Source organism: Mugil cephalus, chromosome 10 (genome assembly GCF_022458985.1).
Source record: "Mugil cephalus isolate CIBA_MC_2020 chromosome 10, CIBA_Mcephalus_1.1, whole genome shotgun sequence".
In the NCBI taxonomy this organism is placed as follows: domain Eukaryota; kingdom Metazoa; phylum Chordata; class Actinopteri; order Mugiliformes; family Mugilidae; genus Mugil; species Mugil cephalus.
This window is the reverse complement of record NC_061779.1, coordinates 22,159,967-22,181,804: the sequence shown is the minus strand read 5'-3', so window position 1 is coordinate 22,181,804 and position 21,838 is coordinate 22,159,967. Positions and strand designations below refer to the sequence as shown.

The following is a 21,838-nucleotide window of genomic DNA, read 5'->3' as shown; positions in this document are numbered from 1 at the left end:
GCTCTGCATGTGGTGCCCCCCAACTCTCATAGGAAATAATGCAATGAGCTGAAATTTTATATAAAACCCCATAGAACCCCTGAGGGAAGGAGCAGCTGTAGGTGACTTGTCCCTGACACATTATTATTATTATTTACATTATTGTTTGACACATAGTTATGATAAAAATAAAGATAATAGGTTCTTCAGGTAGAACCCATGGGCACATTCAATTATTGGGTCATTCTTGGGCTTCTTGAGTATATGGTACCGCAATTACCAGAGCAGTGGAGCAATTATTTTCCTCTCAAGGATTTAATATTAAAGATCCTAATCAAGTTATTGGATTTAATGTTGTGTGTTAATAACAAGAGCCTCCTTTGTTTCCAAGGTAATTCACCACCCTCACTGACTGACTGCTCGTTGTTGTTCAACAACAGAGTGACGGAGGGGGCGGAGCTACAATTAAATGCCAGGCCGCGATTGGGTGAGAGCTGAGGCGCACGTGCTTCTTCAGTTCGGCTGCTGCCTGGGAGTTTAGAGCCGCGCGAGCACACACAACGTCCAGAACATCCAGACCCCAGGCTCGAGACCTCCATACCGCCGTCTGTTTAACTTACAAACTACAGCGAAGTGACGACTGACAAGAGCAGACGCTATGAAGGAGCAGGCGCGTTTTTTCCTCTGGCTGCAACTTTTCACAGCTTGTCTAGTCTTCGCGGTGAACGGTGAGTTGCCTTCATGTTTTTTTTTTTGTTTGCTGTTTAAACCGCCGCCGCCGTAAACGTCCCGGACCGTTGATGTCTCAGACGGTGCACAACAAACGGTGGACAACAAAGTTGTCCTTTGTCTTCCGTCTTTTGTCCTCTTTTATATGTGGTGATACATATTGCAACTGTTTTACTGTACACTTCGGTGTGTGTTTTATTAATTTTATGTCAGTGTGTATAAGGGTGCTTTCTATGTGATGACTTAACACCTGGCGCAAGTGGCACCGTCAGTTTTACCGTGTCATTAACGGAGCGACGGGCATAAGTTCAAGAGTCTCTTGAGTAAGTGGACAGGACGTGTGGGAATGTGGAGAGAGCGCATTTTTATCTGAAACTGCAGGATTATATGTTTGTTAATTCCATAACATAACATTAAAAAATCGTTATGATATCATGGTATCATCATCATCATTCTTCTCCTTCTTGTTAAGTCAAAGTCAGACTAAGAATCATTGCCTAAAGGCCATTTTGTGCCGAGTGACTGCTTTCAAGAAGCAGGACACATACAAGCTGGCTATTCTTCTCCTCCGATGTTAACCTCATGCCATTGGCGCCTGGCTTTGTTTGCATTTCCATGCATCAAACGCATTTAGGCCGATGGACAAAGGGTAAAATGGCCTGACTCCCGGCCTCCATTTCTGAACGCACACTCTGAGGAAAAAGGAATCAGAAGCCACACAAGTGTTTTTCATGGCAAGATGATGTATTTTCCAAACTCAAAAATGTTCCTATTCCACCCTTTGCATATTTAACAGATGGGAGAATTCATAACTTTGGTTAGTGGTATGTGAAAGACGGATGCCAGATAATTCATTAAGACTTGTGACTCTTTTCTGCTGACAAACAACCAACCATTGTCATTTCCCCCCTTAGGGATTGATGCTCAGAGGTCAGGTTTACTTTCTGACTTTCACAGGTTGATTTGGAAGTGACTAAAATAGACGTTTAAAGCATTATTAAATGAGATTTTAAGCCATCCTTTGTACCTTTGCGTGTGAGTTCTTTCCGGTGGTTGTGTTGATAAGCTATGTTGACAAGCACACTGCCAGCTGTTCACGCAAGTGTGTGGCTTCATTAGGAGACAGCAGGAGATTTGTTCAGCTTGGAAATCATTGCAGGTGTTTTTATTTTTTTATACTTTTTTTGTTTTTTTTTAACTAGAGAACTGTAATTTTCTAACACACTAAAAGTAGGCTGCTCAAGCTATTGATTAACACTTTATTTCTTTTTCTTTTCTCCGTACCACTTGTATACTGTAATGTGCGAATTAAACGTGTTTTATGTTTGTTGCACGGATCTATGGGACGGGACGGCAGTGAGGAATAGGTGTGGTTACCCTGACCACAATGTTGAGTCATTTTTCCGGATAGAGTCGCCAACGCAGACATGCCCATGAACTTCCACCCCGAAACACAACTGAGACTTGTCCACACTGCCAGAGAGTCGGGGGCGGGGGGGAGGACTTGTTGCTGCTGCGTCATGCCAAATGTTTACAGGGCATAAATATTTTCTCCTGTGTTTTATGTGATTTGGTTCAATTCAGCCGGTTGTAGCTCGCTTGTCTTACCCGTTAGCTGATGAGGGGAGAGAAGTGAAAAATGGTGTACTGTGTCAGGGCTGAGGCAGTCTTTTCTCACAACAAGACCACTTAGGGTAGCTGAGTGAACCAGGGCTAAATATAGCCAGGCGCTGGACCAATAGCGTTGCTTGAGAGTGTGTATGTGTAAAATTTGTGCATGTAGGCAGGTGAATCTCTGTTGAGATTGGTGAAAATCGCTTGTTGGCTTAAGACAGGGTTTAAGTGTGTGAGACGGTCACTGGCCAGTGTCAGAAATCAGTCAGTTATCAATAATTTATTTACTTTCCTGCTAATGCATGAGAATGTTTCTTCTCCACTGTTCAAATATAAAGTCAGATCATGCCATTTTATGTTTGCATTTTTGGATTTTTTTTATATAGTGTTTAGTATGAGACATCAAAACCCTAAAACTCCAAACCAAAGAGTGGATTTGAACCAAAATGATTAGCAAGTAAATTATTACTGACTGATAATTAATTGCCAAAATGAGTAATCACTTAATAGGGAAAATAAAGGTCAGATTAGTTTCTGAATGTGTGTGTTCTATTGTCAAGTCTAGATCATCATTTGCCTGTGTTGGGTTTTTTGTACAGCGGTGATGACTTTATAACTTTTCATTCCAAATCCCTCAGGACAGGACAGGCTGTATTATTCCATCTGAATCTTGAATGACCTCCTTAATCAATGTTTCATTGCAGTATGGAATATATTCTAATTTGGGATGTTTTATTAGTGTCGCCCCACTTTACAATCTGCCATACTGAATATTTTACACACTGTCTAGTGAGCTCTAATGCTGAACCAAGGGGAGAATTGGCAGTACTTGAATCCAAGAACAAGAGATGTTCACACAAAATGTTTGTGTTCATACAGTCAGAGAAAAGCTACTAAATTGTGTCAGTAACTATAGGTACAACTCTGTTGAGACTGTGTGACACATTTCCCATCTCTATTTCTTATCCAGTTCTTCTTCTTTTTTTTATGTATGCGTGACTCTTGTGTTTATTTTTAGTTTCTTGTCTTCGTTGTTGTTGTTGTTGTTGTTTTTTTGGAGCAGCAGATGGCTGTGCTCTGGAGAAGCAGTTGCAGATTACTGAAAGCTCACCTGCAGCTGCAGTCCCTCTGATCTTAATACCGAATCAGCTCGGGTTATCAGAGGTCAGCTGCTCAGTAGTGGCAGCCCACCGGACGAGATGAAAACTGAAGGCCTTCTTGTTATACTTAAGTACATCCTTAGTAGTTTTAAGAACGACTGGATGTGTTTGTGTGACGTAATCATACTTTGTTGTGTTTCTGGAACACTGAGTTCCCATACTTGCCTGCTAGCTTATATGCCCCAGTCTGCCGGTGTTTGCGTGACAGAGCAGAGTGTTTACTGTTTTCAGGCCCGAGGACACATCAGACATGTGCACAGATGCACACGTTTATGTATATTGTATATTTTGTATGTACTCTTCAGTGACATTGCAACTCGACCTGTGTCCATCAAAAAAAGTTTCCAACACACTGACTTCAGGTTCATTTGCCTGCCTTCCCTTGACCCCTCATACTTTAACAGAGCTCATGACACTAATCACTTCCTCAGTCCACTCTTAAAGTGTCAATCTGGTTTATTTGGTGGTTGCAACAAGTGTGGTTCACTACTGCAGGTCACTGAATTTTGGTACTGCAAAATAAATCAGCAGAAAATATGTCAATGAACCCTCTCTAAAACGCAGCAGCCCCCAGAAATCATGTTTAGCCCTCTCACTGCTGTCTAATATAATATTTTATTTCCATGAACCAGCGACTCTTTATTTTCATGGTCCTCAAGTACTCTACCCCCAACCATTTTGTCCTGAAATGACCTTGCACAAACGCTGGTTGTGTCACATTGGAGATTGAATCATTATGTAAAGCTAACTCTAAGAGCCCTAAGTTTTTGGTCTGGTATTTGAACCTCATTCTCAGGCGGCTAAGGCATCATGGGAAAGGCACAGACCATGACTCATAAGTGAGTGAGAAAAACACAATACCCTGTGGAGACAGCTTTTCCTGCCAAACATAACTCCACATACCTTCCTAATCTGTCACTGTGGTTAGGGCAAAGTGGGACACCATGTTGGGCGCTTTTAGTGCTGTTGGGATTTTGACAAGTGTGTATAAAGTGTCTTGTCTACAACGTTACAAAATGTTGCAAATTTGCCATAGTTGTGTCTGCTCCCTTCCACGAGTCTGATTAGTTATTCAGATGAATAGCTAAGTCTTAATATGATAAAAAGGGATATTGTTTGTGATGTTTTTTTTGAACTGAACCTGTGCTTACAAGTCCTCAGCCACAAAAAAACAAAAAGCAAATAGAGATGTCATTCACATGCCAAGATTGTTTTCATTGTGGGTCTCGTAATAATGGGATTGCATACAGAATGGGAAGAAAATCCTGTAGAAGTCAGACAACCAGTGACCTGCTTGTAATTCATGTGTTTTTAAATAGCTACTGCAATTTGGGGGATTTCCTTATGTGAGGACCTGCAAGGCCTAAAATAGTTTATTTACCCAGCGTTACTAAACGTGTATTTTTTCATACATATATCTCTCACTCGAATCGCATTTGTCCAAGTTTAAAGTCCCATTTTAGTCAGCCCACTTTCACATTGGCATTTCCCAAAGTAAAAGGAAAGTACTGCCCAAGATTTCCCGTGATATATAAACGTAGGCTTATCTGAAACCACATTTGTCAACAGCAGCAGTTCAAGAGGAAAAAACAAGGCTATGGTTTCTGGTCTCCCTGGTTTACAGTAAATGGGGTGACGACTGCGCAGCATAAATCTGTGTATTTTCAATTTATATTTTGTATATACCCTGCACGCTTTCTATTCTCATTCTATTTCATATAAACTGTGAATAAGAGTAAACGGAGTAGAAACGCAATTTTCATTCCCCTTTCATTTAACAAAAATCTGGCTGTCACAAACAGTGGTAGAATTTATAAAGATGACGCTGGTGTAGTCCACCATCGCTGATACATCACTAATTTAATTTCTTCTGTAAAACCAGTTGGGTGCCTTCAGTCTGAGATTACTAACAATGTTCACATTGAAATTTAAACAAAGTGTGGTGTATTGTTTTTCTTCTATTTTTATTCAGATGGCTCCAATTAAGTGTTGTCATGACCTTTTCTCCCCTTATCAAGGCAATGACAAATATGGAAAGTCGCAGCGCCAGAGTATGTTTATTTAAATAAAGAAACCCCACAAAACAAAATGCGACCATGAGATGTGTTGGTCTGTTTACATTTTTTAATAACTTGTTCTGGATTGTTATCTTTTTGCACTGTAAGAGTTTCCTGAAGGGAGCCGTCTGCCAGTGAAGGAAGGGAGGATGTGTTCCTCCCCAAAGATAAACAGGCAGTAAGTTTTGGATAAGGATGTGCTTATGGTGCCAGGCAAGGCTTGTAGAATCCCCCGAGATGTGAAAGACCTCAGGAGCAGTGATAATGGATACAGCACTGATAACACTGGACATTCATGGGAAGTGCAGTTGATGGTAAACAGCCTAACAGGAGGTTTGCAGAATGCACCTATTCATTCTTGTCTCTCAGATAATTTGATGGAAATACCCCCCTACATCTCTGTGATAGCTGATGAATGATTCACAAGTTTAAAATGGAACCGCTAAGTGCAGTTCATAAACTAGAGCCTGTTAATCTGTAACTTCATTTTTAATCCTTTAACCCACTCTGAGGAGTAGCTAGTACTGTACTGTTTGCCAGTGCTCGACCTTAATTAACCACTCGGAACGCTCTCATCCCCAAGTGCTTTTGAAGGAAGAGAAGATGTATGTGTGTGAGAGAGAAAGATGGAGAGGACATAGCAATGCACAATATGTTTATAGGTTTCTCCTAAAGGCCATTTTCAGTTGTGGCCTTGTGGCTCAAGAATTATACCCTCAGCATAACTAACATGCCCATTTTCTTTACTATAGAAGGCTAAAAAAATATTTCTCCAGTCCCTCGAGTCTGATTTGTATGAGATAGGGCGCCCCCCCAAACCTCTAAAAAACAGGGTCAGAGCTCCTTTTTAGCCCATATGACAGACACTGTGATTTTTAAACCACCAATTTCACAGTTGGGGTCCAACCTCAATTACCTCAACAATTATCTAAATGATAAGTGTTAGCTTTAAACAACCATGTCCTCTCGGGTGTTAAGAGACTCTGAATTATTTACTTCCTCCACATTATTCTTATCTATTCAAGTGTCACAGTTTGTATATATGGGTATAATTTTGATGTTCCTTTCCAGCATGCATGTGCAGATTATTGGTATCATGTGTTTTATTGTTCAAGCCTTATATAAAGTCCTGAGGTTTGCTGTTTTTAAAGATCTGTGGTGGCTTATTGAAATGACACAGATAAGCATCGTTGTCATAGTTTCAAAAGAGCAGAAAATCTACTTTTCCTCTACCTAGGGCTCTGTCACGTGATTTTCCTTGTGCACAGAAAGCTGCCAGATTTTCAGGTTCAAGCCGGGCAGCAGTTGCATGCTGGTGGAAGCATCTAGTGTTTGTGTTGTGTTTACACTGTAGTGATGGCTTAGTCAGCTGTTCAGACCATCACACCCAACCGGCAGCAGGCTGTTTATTCTTCATTCTGCAGCACAACAAGGGGATGGAGTGGTTAATGTAAGAACAGGAGACGACGTGTTTCGCTGCCGTTGAAAACCGTCAGAAAATGATCGGAATATAAAAAATAAATGGAAAAAAAAAAGGCCCAACACAGAATAAACAAGCATTGAGAAGGACAAAACTACTCAGCCAGGTCACTCCCTGATCAGCAGCCTCCCCTCTGGCAGACTTAGTCATGAGGGCCCCCACCAATAGACTCAAGCACAGCTTCCTTCCCATGGCTGTGAAAAGCCCCTCACACCCCATATTTTTATATATACTTATTACCTTTATGAACACCTGACCTCCAGCTGACAAAATAACATTTCGTTGTAAATTGTGTGCAATGAAAGTGAAGTTTTCATCTTCTTCTGATTTCCCTCTTCCTGTCTGGAATAGTGTGTCAGGAGTCAGACACATTGTAAATTTCAGAATTTATGAATGTGAAGTACAGACTGAAGTCAGAGCTGGGTCAAACATGATTGTGTTTCATTTTTATAGTATGTCCTTCTTGCACAACATTTCTTCTGGCTGCCTTTTCTGGAAGAGTTGAATTGGGAAAAAAATGATAAATACTTTTTATTGTGCGTTTTGGGATCTTTTTTCAGCCTTTAGATTAAACTCTTTGCTTACCAATGAAAAGTCCTGCTGTTCTCAACCTGTTACTCCCTCCTCTCTCTGCAGGTGACTACTGTAAGGTGAATGTGTGTAGTAATGGTGGAACCTGTGTGACCGGGGCTGGAGCACCATTCATCTGCATCTGCCCTGATGGCTTTTCTGGAGAAACCTGCAATGAGACTGAGACTGGTAAGCCACACGGCTGAGGTCAATATAGAGTCTAACATCTTTTTTCTTAGATTTGCTCATTACAGAATGATGGTATAGACAGAGGAACCTCATATTTGTGCTCGTTGCTGGGGAGAAAAAAATAGATTCCTTTTGAAAATTGGCACTGGAAAACCAATTTCAGAAAAGATTCTATACAGCACTGCTTAATCTCTGTAAAACTTGACTCTTTTTCTCATCTAAAAGGGCCCTGCCATCCAAACCCATGTAAGAATGATGGCACCTGTGAGCCAACTGGCCAGTCCCGCCGAGGTGACATGTTCACGGAGTACGTCTGCAAATGCCTGCCGGGCTTTGAAGGTGTTCATTGCCAGAACAGTAAGTCTGTGCTCTCTTTTCAGAGCTTTATAACAATATCTAATCAAAAGGTTTAAGTGTTTCACATCATTTAGTGCTGCCGTGGGGTCATAAAGACTGGTCTGACTGAGTATTGAAAACACCTTAACCATAGAAGACATGTGTAATGTGCTATTACCTGTTGCTCCTGACTGACCTCAGTTTTTGTGTCCGATTGCTTCAGAACATCTTGAATACTGATCACATGAAAGCTTCTCAGGGTTGTGGATAGGCTCGTACCACCTAGAGATATACACCGATCAGTCATAACATTATGACCGCCTTCCTAATATTGTGTAGGTCTCCCTTGTGCCTCCAAAACAGTTGTGACTCATCAGAGAATGGACATGGGCCTTCTGAGGGTGACTTTGGGTCCTATGGGTTGAGGGGAGGGGCCTCTGTGGATCATCCCACAAATACTTGATCAGTTTGGGATCCAGTGAATTCGGAGGCCACCTTGTGCAAAATGTTTATTTAGTTGCTCCTAAAGCATTTTTGTGTGTGTTCCTGTGTCAGCCTGCATCCTGCTGGGGATGTCTGCTGTTTTCAAGGAGTGTCATTGCTATGGGGTGGGGGGGGGTCTTGTCTAGGTGGGTGGTACATGTCTAAGTAATACCCGCAAGAATGCCATGTCCAAACGTTTCCCAGCAGAACACTGCATTGTCACAAGACGGTCAAAGTTGTTTACTTCACTTGTCAGTGGTTTTAATGATGTGGCTGATCAGTGTATGCTCCCCTACCATTCATTGACAAATATAACGTGGTCCCTGTTTATCTTGGTAGCTTGGCACAACATGTCGACAGCTGCTGTGAGTGCTGGCCACCAGACACACAGCTGCTGCCCTTATGGGAGCTTCATCTGTACGTCACTCTGACCAGGTTGGTTCAATCAGGGTCAGCCTTAGAGAGTGAGGCAACGTTGGGCACGTGTGCTGTGCTCCTCCAACTGCCTCCAGCCCTGCACACAGAGACAGATGGCTACTGTTTGCAGGAGAAGGCAGTACAATAACAGTGGCCAAGTGCGCACAGAAAACTCATTTAGCAAGAATCAAGTGGGGCATTTTGAAAGAGCTCAAGTGTATTTTTCAATTTATCATATATGCTTTTTTATCCTAGGTGTCCAAGGGGCAGATTTAAATTCCAAAAAAGGTAACATTTTAAATGGGACCTGAGAAGAGTATGGTGTGTGCATCTTGCTCTGTTGTCTCTTTTCCTTCTTGGATCCAGGTGCTCTCTGTTCTCTTAGCTGCATGCGGGGCTGAGAAATTCCATGCAACACACACTCGCCTACAGGAAACCACCGGGTTCAGCACTATCTCCAAGTCTGAAACAAGGAGTTATTTTTGAGTCAAGGACAGTTAAATGATAACAGCGAAGTCAGCATTAGATATACCACCTTTTAATCAGCCCACCCACCTGGACAAGTTGGATCCTGTTCTTCTGTCACTAATGCCTCATCTTATCTTTCACATCTTAGTGAAACTGTTCGTATTCCTGCCACACATACATCCACAATACCCAGAATATATTTAGGGTCCAAACATTTTAATTTAACTCTAAAAATATGGCTTAGTTATGCGTTTGTGAGCACTGGAAACCACAAATCACAGCTCATCAAAATCCATACATTTACACTTCATTTGGCATCTCAACCTAGCTGCCAGAGTAAGAGCCCTCTCTCCACAGAGCAGGCATTTACACTAATTAAGAAATGGCTCAAGGATAATGATGAGGGGGATTTATTTGACCATGTTGGTTTATGAAAACCCCCTTGAGGAATTCTGGGTCAAGGAGATCCCTCTGCTTTTACAGCTACTGATGTCTGTTGTGACAGTTTAAGTGCTCTCTGATTTGTGTGTGTGTCTGTGTGGGCAAGAAATGAGTATCATCGCAGCCAGCTCCTATGGTTTGTGTGAAACAGAAGGAGACAGGCTCTAGAAAACCCGCGAATGTTGCGAGCCCGGGGAGGCGTAGTGTATTTAAACATTTTGCCAACATCCTCGCTCTTATTTCACACTTGACAATTCATATGGAACAAATATTTCAGAAATAAAATATTTAAAAATGTCCGGGCTCTCTCTGCGCCGATCAGCTGCATGGTTGTGTGGGAGCCTTTGATTGGCTTTAGTCAGAGAACAGACTAACTCAGAGCCAGAGTGGAGCCACATATAGAAGATGATGTTGTTTTTACACAAATCAGTGCATCTCCTGTACTATAAATAGAATAAGTGAAAGTTATGGATGGAATAATTAGGCACGATGTAAATTTTTTTTCAAGATTTTGTCTTTGTTGTGGGAAATAATTTAAATGTTTAATTGCGTCCAAACGTATTTTTTTATTTCCTTTAAAGAACTGACATTCCTCTGAGAAGCAGAGAAAATCTCTGCTGGAAAAAGCTTAATCACGTGTGTGCTGCACATCCCACATGAACAACCCCACACAGCTCATGTTCTCATATACAGACTATTTAGCATACACATACACACATGGTTCATCCCTCATGCCAGCGTAGCCAACAGAAAGTGGCGGTCCACGCTGAGCGCTGGCAACGTCAGTGCTGCTACTGTTGCCAGGCGAAAAGTGAACATGGAGGCGGAACCGGTGAATTAAGTCTGCCCTCCTGACAATGTCACACTCACTACTCAAGTCTGACTGCAGCACCTCAGACTGTCCTGTCAAATTGGCCTAAAAGCCTTTATGGGTTGCCTTGAAGGAGTGTGTGCGCACTGGGGAGGGGGGCTCAGATTTGGAGATGCAGAGAATGAGGGAGGGAGAGTGGTTGGGATGCCAATAGCTGTTCACTTAAGGCCAAAGCAGAGAGATGGAAAGCGTGAGGGTAGAAGGAGTCTTCCTTCGCTAATCGTATTTAAATCGCGGATGTTCAGAACAGATAAAAGAAATGATTTCAACTTCTTGGAAGTCACCAGAGGGGTGTGTGTGTGTGTATGAGTGTGCTGATCTGTCAGTTGTTTTGGGAGAGTTTTCAGCTCCTCCCAGGATGTGGTTGTGTGGGCAGACTGGGCTTCATTGGAATAAAGGGCGTGTGTGTGCACATATATACAGTACGTGTGTGTGTGTGAGTTTGTGCTAAGTTCTTTATACAAATCTGTTTTACTATTGTCTGTGTTAAACACGTTCCATTGATCTGTCAGGTTAGTGCTTTCTAACAGGTGTCAGGTGTTTTAACTAGAGAAGCTGAACCCTCACAGGTAAACATCAACATGAAAACAGCAACAGACTAATAAGAGGTGTAGTCACAATTAACCACAGAAGGTGCATTCATATAAAACGACTGGCTAAACTAAAATTATATGTTTATTTGGGACAGATTTTCCAGCGTGTTTGACTTTTTCAACAAGTCAAACATTGAATACTTTACTCATCAGAAACCAAACTAACCACTTTTGCATATACGCGTAAACAATGCAATGAAGTCCATCGAACTTCCAGCTCTTTTATTTATTATTTTATTTTATTTTTTTCAGCCACCAGGGTGTGAACTCATGACTTTGTTTCCGTATGTGTCTGTTTTAAAAAATAGTTAAAAAGCTTACAGTGTATCCAGACTGTTTAAACAAATACAGGGACTGTTGAGGTGATGTTACAGTAACGTTAAATATGCAGTACAAACTGCAGAAATGCAACAAAATGAATGTTGAAATGCTGCAGATGGGGTTTAATGCTCATGGTAAATATACTTCATGACATCAGAAATTTCATGTGAGAGTTATGCATACCTCCTACAGAAAGAGCAGGATTAGATCTATTCTGGTTTCTACGGGCACTCCCTGGTGTACTTCAGCCAGTCTGGTCCACAGTGCAGAGAAAAGAACACATCTGGAAAGTCTTTGTATTTAATAATGCTGTTGGAGTTTAGAGCAACCATTTGGTTGCTGTACCAAAATATGTAATTTACTCATTTCATATTGCCATTGTTGTACAGAAGCAAAGTTAGTCCTCCATTCTAACCATTTCTCATTTTTTGTTCAAAAAGTTAAAAGAAAAGGTTAATATATTTAGTGTTTAATACAGTAGAATGAGATGCTCTTTGCCATGTTACAGAGAATTGTGACTGTTGAACTATAAAAATCACAGTTGCTTTACTTTCAAAAAACTTTGTAAGTTGTAACCTGAGTACCTTGCTGGCTTGCGAGGACTCGCACTGTGAGGTGTAGAGAACAAAGTATATTGCAAGACAACATCTACATTTCTCTGGCAGCAACACAGATGCAGGCTGGCAGCAAATCCTGCCAGCTGGAGCACAGATCCGGATGAAGATGGCTTCGCTCATTACCACATGCGCTGCTAGCTGACCTTGGCTCTGCATTGATCAGGGTCAGGTTTCATACCAACCACATGAGATTTCCATTGGTTTTCGCTTCATGCTGCAATAGATATTGACACTGTAAATTGTGGTCGCGTGCTGTTTCCATTAGACCCACTACAGTGTGTTGGATACAGTCCATGGACAACTGACCTGTTTTTCCTAAAGCATAAATGTGATAGATGCATGTATTACATTCCTCATGCAAGTCATAATACATCCTCTTGTTCCACTACCTGGCCTACCTGACCTTACTGACCCACCTCTGTCTCACAGTTGTCTGATGAAGGGATTAGAGGCTGGAGCTGACCAAGCAGTGTGGCCCTCCTTGTTCTCAATCCTCTTAGAGGAGAGAGACGGGAACCATCTGACTCACCACAGGACTTGAGTTTTTGTTAATTAGCAGCTGATTTGCTGTAGTAGGTCATTTGGGAAGATGGCTTTGTCAACATTTGGCTCAGACAGCTTCTTAACCAACCTGCAACCAACCAACACTGCAGCTATTCACAATTAATTAACAAGTAATGTTCCTCAAGCATGAATATATCAGCATATCTAGATATAGACAGCTGTAGCTGCCAGCGTATTATTCCACAACTGTAAATTGGTCACAGCTTCAACTGAAAACTTACACATTGACCTTGATGTTTAGAGTTCTCAGCTGATTCTACAGCTTGAAAAAGACTGTTAAATGTGCGCTGTGATTTAAAAGTGCCATGGCAGTGGTTCTCACTATCCAGAGTTTGGATGCACATTTCAGAAGTACTACAGTCCTCCTGTGACGTGAGAAGATGATTGTTAGGACACAGAGCTATTTATAGAGAGAGCATGTGGGCAGGGAGATGCTGCCATGTGTGTGTTTGTTGGCTAGAAACATTACATCGGTGTGCCTGGTTTGTTTGCGTGCATCTGCTTCCATAATAACAACCATTAAGGTTTAAAGCTCAAGAGATTGGCCACATTTCCATTTTGATGTGAAGTCGTCAAAATGCTTAATTTGTGCCTTTTCCTTGCGAATGTGGTCAATATAGTGCACGTTCAAAGCTGGTTTAGTCACACTGACAGTTCTTGGTGGTGAGAGATGAAAAAGATTTTAGTCCTGTTTCATTCTGTGATTCGTTTCCTCGCTCTGACTCATCTGCTCCAGCTGAACGGATAGTGTTTGAGGGCGCCATCAAGAGGTGATACAAAAACATGACAAGGGAATCAATACACACTGCACTGAAATGGTCCCTCTCCTGTTTGCTTTAGGCACCATTGGTGTTTGGATTTTACTTGTAGAGTTCATTTATTAAAGTTTGTCTTGGAAACTGCCACCGTGTGATCTCCTGGTCCAGATGGTCCTTTGATACCACATACCTTCATAACAAGAAACAAGCTACTCTCACTAACCTTCCCTCCACTACAGCTCCAGTCTTAATGCCTTGGCTTCAGTTAACCTCCCTGTAAAGCAGATGAAGAAATATAAAAGCCCGTCTCTCTAACATGACATGTAATTCACTCACACTTTTCTCTGTAATCTGCTTTCAGACTGCCTGCAATCTAACAGTTGACTGGTCTTCTCTCTTCGTTTTATTACACTAAGTGACTGTGTGATTCATCTCCCTGCAGATGTAAATGACTGTGCTGGCCAGCCGTGTCAGAATGGTGGGACCTGCAGAGACCTGGAGGGAGATTTCAAATGCCACTGCCCTTCCCCTTACGTAGGGAAACATTGCACCTTGCGTAAGTGTGATGTACAAGCTCTCCTTATTACAGAATACTCTCACACAAAGGAAACGCAGCTGAAACCAGAGTTGTGATCAATTCGTCCTTTTCACATGGATGAGTAAAAAGCATCTCATTCGTAGGCTATGCATACACTGTATAATGGTGTACTAATGGCAGTGTAATAGAAACACTGTAATTGAGGAAAGTGCAGTGGAAAGAAGACTTTTAAGAGATGAAAGTGTTGGGATGGGAGCCAAGCTGCTGGGTTTTAGGATGATCAATACACAGTATAAAGATAGCCTGTTCCAAATGAGGAATCAATACTTTATTCAATTAAGCTGATTCAGTGCTCTGCATCCACAATTTTATGCTTTACGCAGACCAATAAAGGTTTAACGCACACACATACACATGCATGACTGAATGTGTATTTGTCCCTGTGTATGTGACCATCCTAAAAATTCCCATACAGTCATAGGAGATTTAGTTAAATATTGAAAGAAATGCGATTATATCCACGAGTCCTTCTGAAAAGGTTTTGTATGTAAAGTTTGTAATCTCAGCGGTAAAATGTGATGCCTCATTCTCTCTCATCTTCAGGCTGTATTTCTCTGCTTGGAATGGAGGGAGGGGGCATCGCTGAGTCCCAGATCTCTGCCTCATCCGTCCGCTACAGCCTGCTGGGCTTGCAGCGCTGGGGCCCTGAGCTTGCACGTCTCCACAACAAGGGGCTGGTGAATGCCTGGAGTGCAGCTGCACATGACAAGAACCCATGGATCGAAGTGAGGCCAACAGTACATTTACAGTGAAATATGGGCGATTGCAAAATTAATTTGGTGGATTGATAACAAAAGTTAGAAGGTGATGAGGGATGGAGATGTTTAGGCCTTGAGGTCTGGAGACAGTGAAATTTGGAACAGATATAATTCACACAAGAAATGTACTGATTAGCACATATTTATGTAAAGTTTTAGAACTGGAGAACTATTTCACTTCTTGCACATAATTTACAAAGAGTGGAATTCATTGTTCTGTCATCTCTGTTCACATTTCCAGATCAACATGCAAAGGAAGATGCGCATGACCGGCATCGTGACACAGGGTGCCAGCCGCATGGGCACAGCTGAGTACATCAAGGCCTTCAAGGTGGCTTCCAGTCTGGATGGCAAGACGTACACCATGTACAGGGCAGAGGGAGAGAGGAAGGACCACGTAAGGAGACACAACTTATACACAGAACTGTTGGCCATTAGTCTTTTCTAAGCTGATTTATTGCTCCTTGATCTTTTGATAAATCCTCCATATGGATCGTTCGTTTAAGATATAAATTAACCACTAGAGGGAGCAGTGACTCTGATCACGCTTACTCTATACTGTGGCGCCTTTGCAGTGGAAATGGAGAAATAAGGTTATTCACAATATGTCATGAATTTGCCTGAAGAGTGGCAATACTGATGGCCAGCGTAACTAGTTACAGTTACTACATAACAAACAACACTGCAGCCGACATACCTGTGTTCACTCCAGCTCTACATTTAGTTATTGCAATCCTGGGTAACTCCTCCCTCATTCATAGGTATTTGTTGGAAATTTGGACAATGACGGCACCAAGACCAACCTGTTTGACCCTCCAATCATCGCCCAGTACATTCGCATTGTTCCTGTTGTGTGTCGCAAGGCCTGCACCCTGCGCGTGGAGCTGGTGGGCTGTGAGCTCAACGGTAAACTCACACACATACACATACTGCATGTACATGCATTGGACACACTGTTGGTTTTCATTATGTGAATGTCTGTCAGTAATTAAAATAAGCTTCTCACGTCCAGACACCAACTGGAAGAAGTGATTCTTGGAAGAAAAACTCAACAGACTTTATATCTGCCAGCATTCAGCTCATGTTTCCTCACTAATTATTTTCAGTCCTGAACTCAGTGAGTGATCCTGTTTCAAAGGATGTCACACTGACAGCTTACTATCTTTGAATGTAGCTCTGTGCTGTCCATTGCTAGACAATCCCTGAAGAACTTATTAAAACTACATGATATATATGTTTTACAGCCTACTACATGCTAATGAGTTAAATATTTTTTTAGTGCACATACTGTTCTGGTCATATTCGTCATCTAAACATCGTCAGCCCAGAAGGCTGGGTTCTTTGAAGTTTTCTGTATTGCTGCAAACATCTGTTCATCTTGCTTCTCCTTTTTATTGTAAACCAGTGTGGATCTTTGGTCAGATGTTTGCCTCTCCTGATAATTGTCTCACTTGTCAGATCAGTGTTTCTTCTGCCATGCTGCTTCTCAGATTATGCATGATTCTCTCTTTTATGTGTAGTTTAGCGGGCACCTGTCAGTCAACAGTAAATCACAACCAAAATGTGTTGTTTTGGTTGTGATTTCACACTGAAACTGTACAGCTTAACATTTTTCATGCAGTTTTGACCCTCTGTTTGTCCGGCCTGCATGCTGAGCTTCGCCACTAACCCAAACTCAGTGTGATCCAAAGTTTCAAGCCTATACAGCTTCACAAGTGAAATTTGTATTCTTCATGCACTGAAAACTTAATGTGGATGTGATTACCTTGAATCCCAGATGGTGGAAACAAAAACTTGAAGGTGCTGTTGGATTCCTTCTCAAACCTCAGCTAAACTATAACTGCACATTTATTGCTGTACCCTCACACGTATGCCACATCACTGTCAATTGTATCTGTTGCCTCCACGTCATCACGTTTGTTGCTTCACGTCTTTGGCTGGCTTGGGCCGCTTCCTGTCCGTCCCCTGTCCATCATAAGTTCTTTCTTTTTCTTTCCATTCCTCTTTTTTCCTCTCTCTTCCTCTCCAACTGGTCTCACCTTCACAGTGTATTCAAACACTTCAGGTTGCTCCGAACCGATGGGCATGAAGTCCCGACTGGTGACCGACCGCCAGATCTCGGCCTCCAGCACCTTCCGCACCTGGGGCATAGAGGCCTTCACCTGGCACCCTCACTACGCTCGGCTGGACAAACAGGGCAAGACCAACGCCTGGACGGCCGCCACCAACTCACGATCCGAGTGGCTGCAGGTAGAAGAGGAGGACGGGCCAGACTGGCTGTTGTTTTGTAGTTTGTCACGGGCTATTTTTGTAAAATTGCTGTTTTTTTTTGTCCCCAGGTGGACTTGAAATCTCCAAGGAAGATCACAGGAATCATCACACAAGGGGCCAAAGACTTTGGCACCATCCAGTTTGTCACAGCCTTCAAAGTAGCCCACAGTGATGACGGACAGTCCTGGACTATAGTGAAGGACGAGACCACAAAGACAGACAAGGTTAGTCCAGAAGCACAGGAAAAAAACAAATTCATTCTTTATATGACATAATATAAATATATAAATACAAATAAGGAATACACTCTCACAAAGAACATACAGTCCTTTATGTGAAAATGTTGAGTGATATATGGAAAAAAAATTGTAAACAAATTAATGTATAAAACATAAGACTTAAATGAATCACTCATTTGGTTCAAAGAATATATTCTTTTGTATTCCCAGTAAACCAAGGCTAATCGTTGGGCTTATGTCTGTACTTTTATACACACCTGGAGCCAATTATGCTGGCGGTTTTCTGTATGCATTCATTCATAGTGCATCCAAAATCAATTTGTTAGCCAGATGTGAGCAGCTGGCCAAATTAAGTCATTGGATGAAGCATGCAGCACAGTGAGAGTTCCTCTGATTTAATACATGAAACGGTTTTAGTTTATGGCTCATTTTAAGGGCTGATGTTGGCAACGGTTTATGAAGTTGTCAGTTAACTTAAGATGTTCTGCTTTTCACTTGTGCATCTGGGACTAAAGACCTAAATAACCCATTACAGAAAAACCGAGGCCTTTGCTTGTTTTCATATTCTTAACTTAAAAATATCTGGAAGAACTAACCCCTAAAAGGTTTGTAGTATCAGTACACAATCTGTTTGTCTTTAAAATGATTCATTATTGTTAGGAGTATTTTAATTGGCAGGTACAGCAGGTAATTTATAATGAAATTCTGCACAGATGTAAAAAAAGGTATTAACATAGGACAGATGGTCTCAGCTCTAAATACAACTAATCATTCATAGTATTATAGTACCATGATGTGTACAGCAGACTTTTGTTAACTGATGGTCTTCCTTTGTTTAGATCTTCCCGGGCAACAGTGACAACAATGTTCACAAAAAGAACATCTTTGAACCACCTTTCTACAGCCGATATGTGCGCATCCTGCCGTGGGACTGGCACGAGCACATCACCCTGCGAATGGAGCTCTTGGGCTGTGACGAGTAGCGCCGCCCAAGACGCACCTGCTCCCACCTCCTCCTTTCTCTACCTCCTTCCCCCTCCTCTTCCCTTCTTCCCTTATTCCTCCTGAGCCACACCTGCACTGCCTTGCTCTCAGCCCTAGGGGGCAGCAAACACCAGAGCAGCACACCACCACCAAATACCCTGGCTGGTCAGGGGTGTGAGTTGTTACCCCTAGCCACTGCTACCAGGACCCTTATCAAGCTACACTCACATGTGTCTCCTCATTTCATTTCCTGAAGAGATCACTCATCTTCTCACCTCAGTTAAATCTCTGGCATTTCGAGAAGCAGAGTTGGAGTCAGATCTCATTCCACCGTGTAAAATTAAGATGATGACTTCTTCATCCCTTTGTCAGAGGTCAGGGGTAACAAGACTGCTGCTGCATCAGTTGGTGCTGCCTGGATTCTCATCCTAAATCACTTCTACCTGGAACGTTGAACCTCCAAGACCCACGGCTGGTGATGTACATAAGCTCCACAAAACAGCTTGCACACGTCCTTTAACCAAACACTTGATCTCCCCTCAAGACACAGAACAGATATTATCTTATCTATCTTTATCGTACCTATCTTTAGAGGATACATTGAGATGCATGGCAGATTATTTTTCTTCAACAAAAATGGTGTCTGCACATTAAAAGAAAAAAGTATTAATATATTGGCAGGATTGTTCTACAAAAAGTGATCTTGTTTGTTGTGCTTCAGGGTTTTTGTTAAAAAAAAATAGCAAGTTATTAATATTTAAAAACAATATTTACAAGAATCTTTGTGTTTGTTGAGCAAAAATATGAGACTAAACATCTCAAAGTGTCCCACTGTGTTGCTACAGTTTTCCTTGTATTTCTCGCAGTGGTTTGGAGACTCGAATCCTCAGTTTCCTTATGTTTATGTTTTGTGCATTAGTTTGGGCCAATTTAGAGTTTCGACATCCGAGGTGTAGACATAGCACTCACTGAAACATCTGGGAATAGCAGACAATAACACAGCAGCAAAAAAACTCCACATTTTTACCAAACCTGTGTACAGACACAAATAAAGGAGAAGTCATCAAGTGATATGTGCTAACACACCCTCAGGTTCTCATTTCTCTGGGTTTATTCAGACAGATCCAGTAAATGGTGCACTGACGCAGACGCACGTAGAACGAGTCACACGTGTCGAGTCTCTGTAACTGTGAGACATAATAAGTCAGTGAACATCTGTCAGTTTAGAAGCCAAACAGATGTGATCTTAAAGCCAGAGAACACACCCTCATTGACAGACAGGATGTGATAAACAAAGAATAAAAAGAGTTTAAGGTCACTGTTGCACGAAAGAGACACTTTATTGCTCTTGAGGAAATAGCTATTGAGATTTACACATGCTGCGGATATTAGCCAGTATAATGGTTATGATATAAAAAGCTCGTACACAACAGCTGTTTTCACATCCCACACAACATGATTTCACCTTTGGCAGAAATGGTTTTAGCCACCAAAGTTTTAAATATGTGATGGTAGTTTTTGGCTGCAAGTGTGTATGAAAATTCATTAAGTATTTGACTGAAGAAAAGAGGTATTCGTGGTCCGTTTACACTTAATTAGTCTCACAGTGATGATGAAATGAAGCCAGGTTTCTCGTCACCATCTGTGAATATTAGAACCACTCGAGATCTGGACGCTTTTCTGGACCACTTCAGATCCATATTTTTACTGGCAGACTGCTACTGGTGTATCATACATTACACTTTTTTTCTTGAACAACAGTATTAAATTAGTAATAATTCAGGAGTTGTGTGTATTACTCATTGTCTAGAGAAATTAGCAGTATTGTCAATGGAACGATGGTTGTTACGGTGTCAGGTCAAAGCAGATCTGCTCCTGATGTACAGTAAATGCTACTGAGCGCTACTCTTTCACTCGATCACTTGGCTGTGCTTCTAGTTGTGTTCACCCAGTTTCACTTTTTTTATGGCACTTTGATGTTTGTGTTCTGATATTTGAAAAAAAGAATTAAAAAAAAAAGAAAAACACAGTATTGTGCGTTGAAGAACAAACGGTAAACACATTTATTGTTATGTGTCAAGGTAAATAGAAAAGAAAACGGGCAGTGTCTTTGTTAGAATAAACAGTTTTGAAAGTGTGGGGGGGTTTTTTGATTGTTAATATGTGACATGCAAATATTCAGTATTTAGATTCTCATGTTTGATGCAGATCTTTTACTTTGGGTCCAACATTATGCCTCCAGTTGAAAGCTGCGCCCCGGCTGATAAGACCGTAAAATAGAAACCGAATTAAAACTGATTTGAACGGTTCCACTGGACGTGACACGACCTGTCACAGCATCTGCCTCTGCCGCCCCGTCACAGTGCTCTAAACCTTTCCACCCCATGAATTATGAATAATGGGCTTGTGCAATATTATACTGTGTTAGTTTTGATAACAATGAACATTAATTCAAGATCCTTAAAAATGCATGAGGGGATAGCAGTGCCACTGAGAGGTCGCAGATAGATGTTGGTGTCAAACACTGTACAATATTTATTATTGTCGCAGACGATTCCTGAAGCAGTCGCCCTCGTTATCCACGTCTGCATGCTTTTTATTGACTGGTGTAGGTCAGTTTAAGTTGAGCAATCTGACTTTATTGGTGACAAAGTTTCAGTATTCTCTAGGTGTTCATCAGCATTGAGGTTAATATGGATATATCTTGTTCTCCCGCTGTTCTGGTTTTCTATGACCGATTCAAAAGAAATTGATGACATAGATGTTTTTATTTTTGTTTGTTTTTTTGTTTTTTTTTTCTTTTTCCATTTCTTGCTGTACCGACGGTTGACCTCAGAGACTTTTGACTGGATTCGAAGCTTCTTTTTTTTTTTTCTTTTTTTTTTATTCCAGTATTGTGTTTCTAAGAGGACCTTATGTTTGGCCTTTGTATCTTAAAATGAAGAATAAACAAAGAATTTAAAAACAGACACGTTTGCTTTGGCTGTAAATTACAGTTGCTTGTATAGAACGGCATTAAATCTATATCCATTACTGGATGGAATATTTAGGCGCTGTTCGTAATTCTGAATTAATTGGAGCTGTTTTCCATTTAAAAAGGTGGAAGATCAAAAGACCAAAAGCACTGAGGGTCGTTTTGCCTGTTTAGCATTTAAACGCCCCAGGGGGCTAATCTCTATGTAGCACACTGCAATCTGCAATCTTTTAAAGGTATCATCACCCGAGGAGGGCACGTCTTATCCTCATCTCATTACAATCTGTGAGGGTCACATTTGAGTGGAGAAATCCCTCTGTAAGCTCTCAGACACACAATCCTATGAAAATACGTTCAGTCGGGGACA

At 41.5% G+C, this 21,838-nt stretch overlaps 1 protein-coding gene across 4 annotated transcripts; it reads left to right on the top strand.

Annotated features, from left to right (window-relative positions):
* Positions 1-499: 499 nt before the first annotated feature.
* On the top strand, positions 500-21,466 carry mfge8b (milk fat globule EGF and factor V/VIII domain containing b). 4 transcript variants are annotated; one of them, XM_047596385.1, is made up of 11 exons: positions 500-707; positions 7,656-7,778; positions 8,004-8,135; positions 9,270-9,302; positions 14,090-14,203; positions 14,789-14,970; positions 15,245-15,400; positions 15,765-15,909; positions 17,051-17,253; positions 17,343-17,498; positions 18,353-21,466. In XM_047596385.1, exons 1-11 carry the CDS (start codon positions 638-640, stop codon positions 18,494-18,496), a joined length of 1,458 nt encoding a protein of 485 aa, XP_047452341.1. In that variant the 5' UTR covers positions 500-637; the 3' UTR covers positions 18,497-21,466. The 4 variants fall into 4 exon arrangements, with proteins under 4 accessions (XP_047452341.1, XP_047452342.1, XP_047452343.1 ...); XM_047596386.1 differs by having other exon boundaries at positions 501-707; positions 17,069-17,253; XM_047596387.1 differs by lacking the exon at positions 9,270-9,302 and having other exon boundaries at positions 501-707.
* The last annotated feature ends 372 nt before the right edge of the window (positions 21,467-21,838 follow it).

Coding starts and splice junctions, on each gene's coding strand:
- mfge8b (XM_047596385.1), top strand. CDS start 638: ATGAAGGAGCAGGCGCGTTTTTTCCTCTGGCTGCAACTTTTCACAGCT. Junction 8,136..9,269: donor AGGTGTTCATTGCCAGAACA/GTAAGTCTGTGC, acceptor TTTTTATCCTAG/GTGTCCAAGGGGCAGATTTA. Junction 9,303..14,089: donor AGATTTAAATTCCAAAAAAG/GTAACATTTTAA, acceptor ATCTCCCTGCAG/ATGTAAATGACTGTGCTGGC.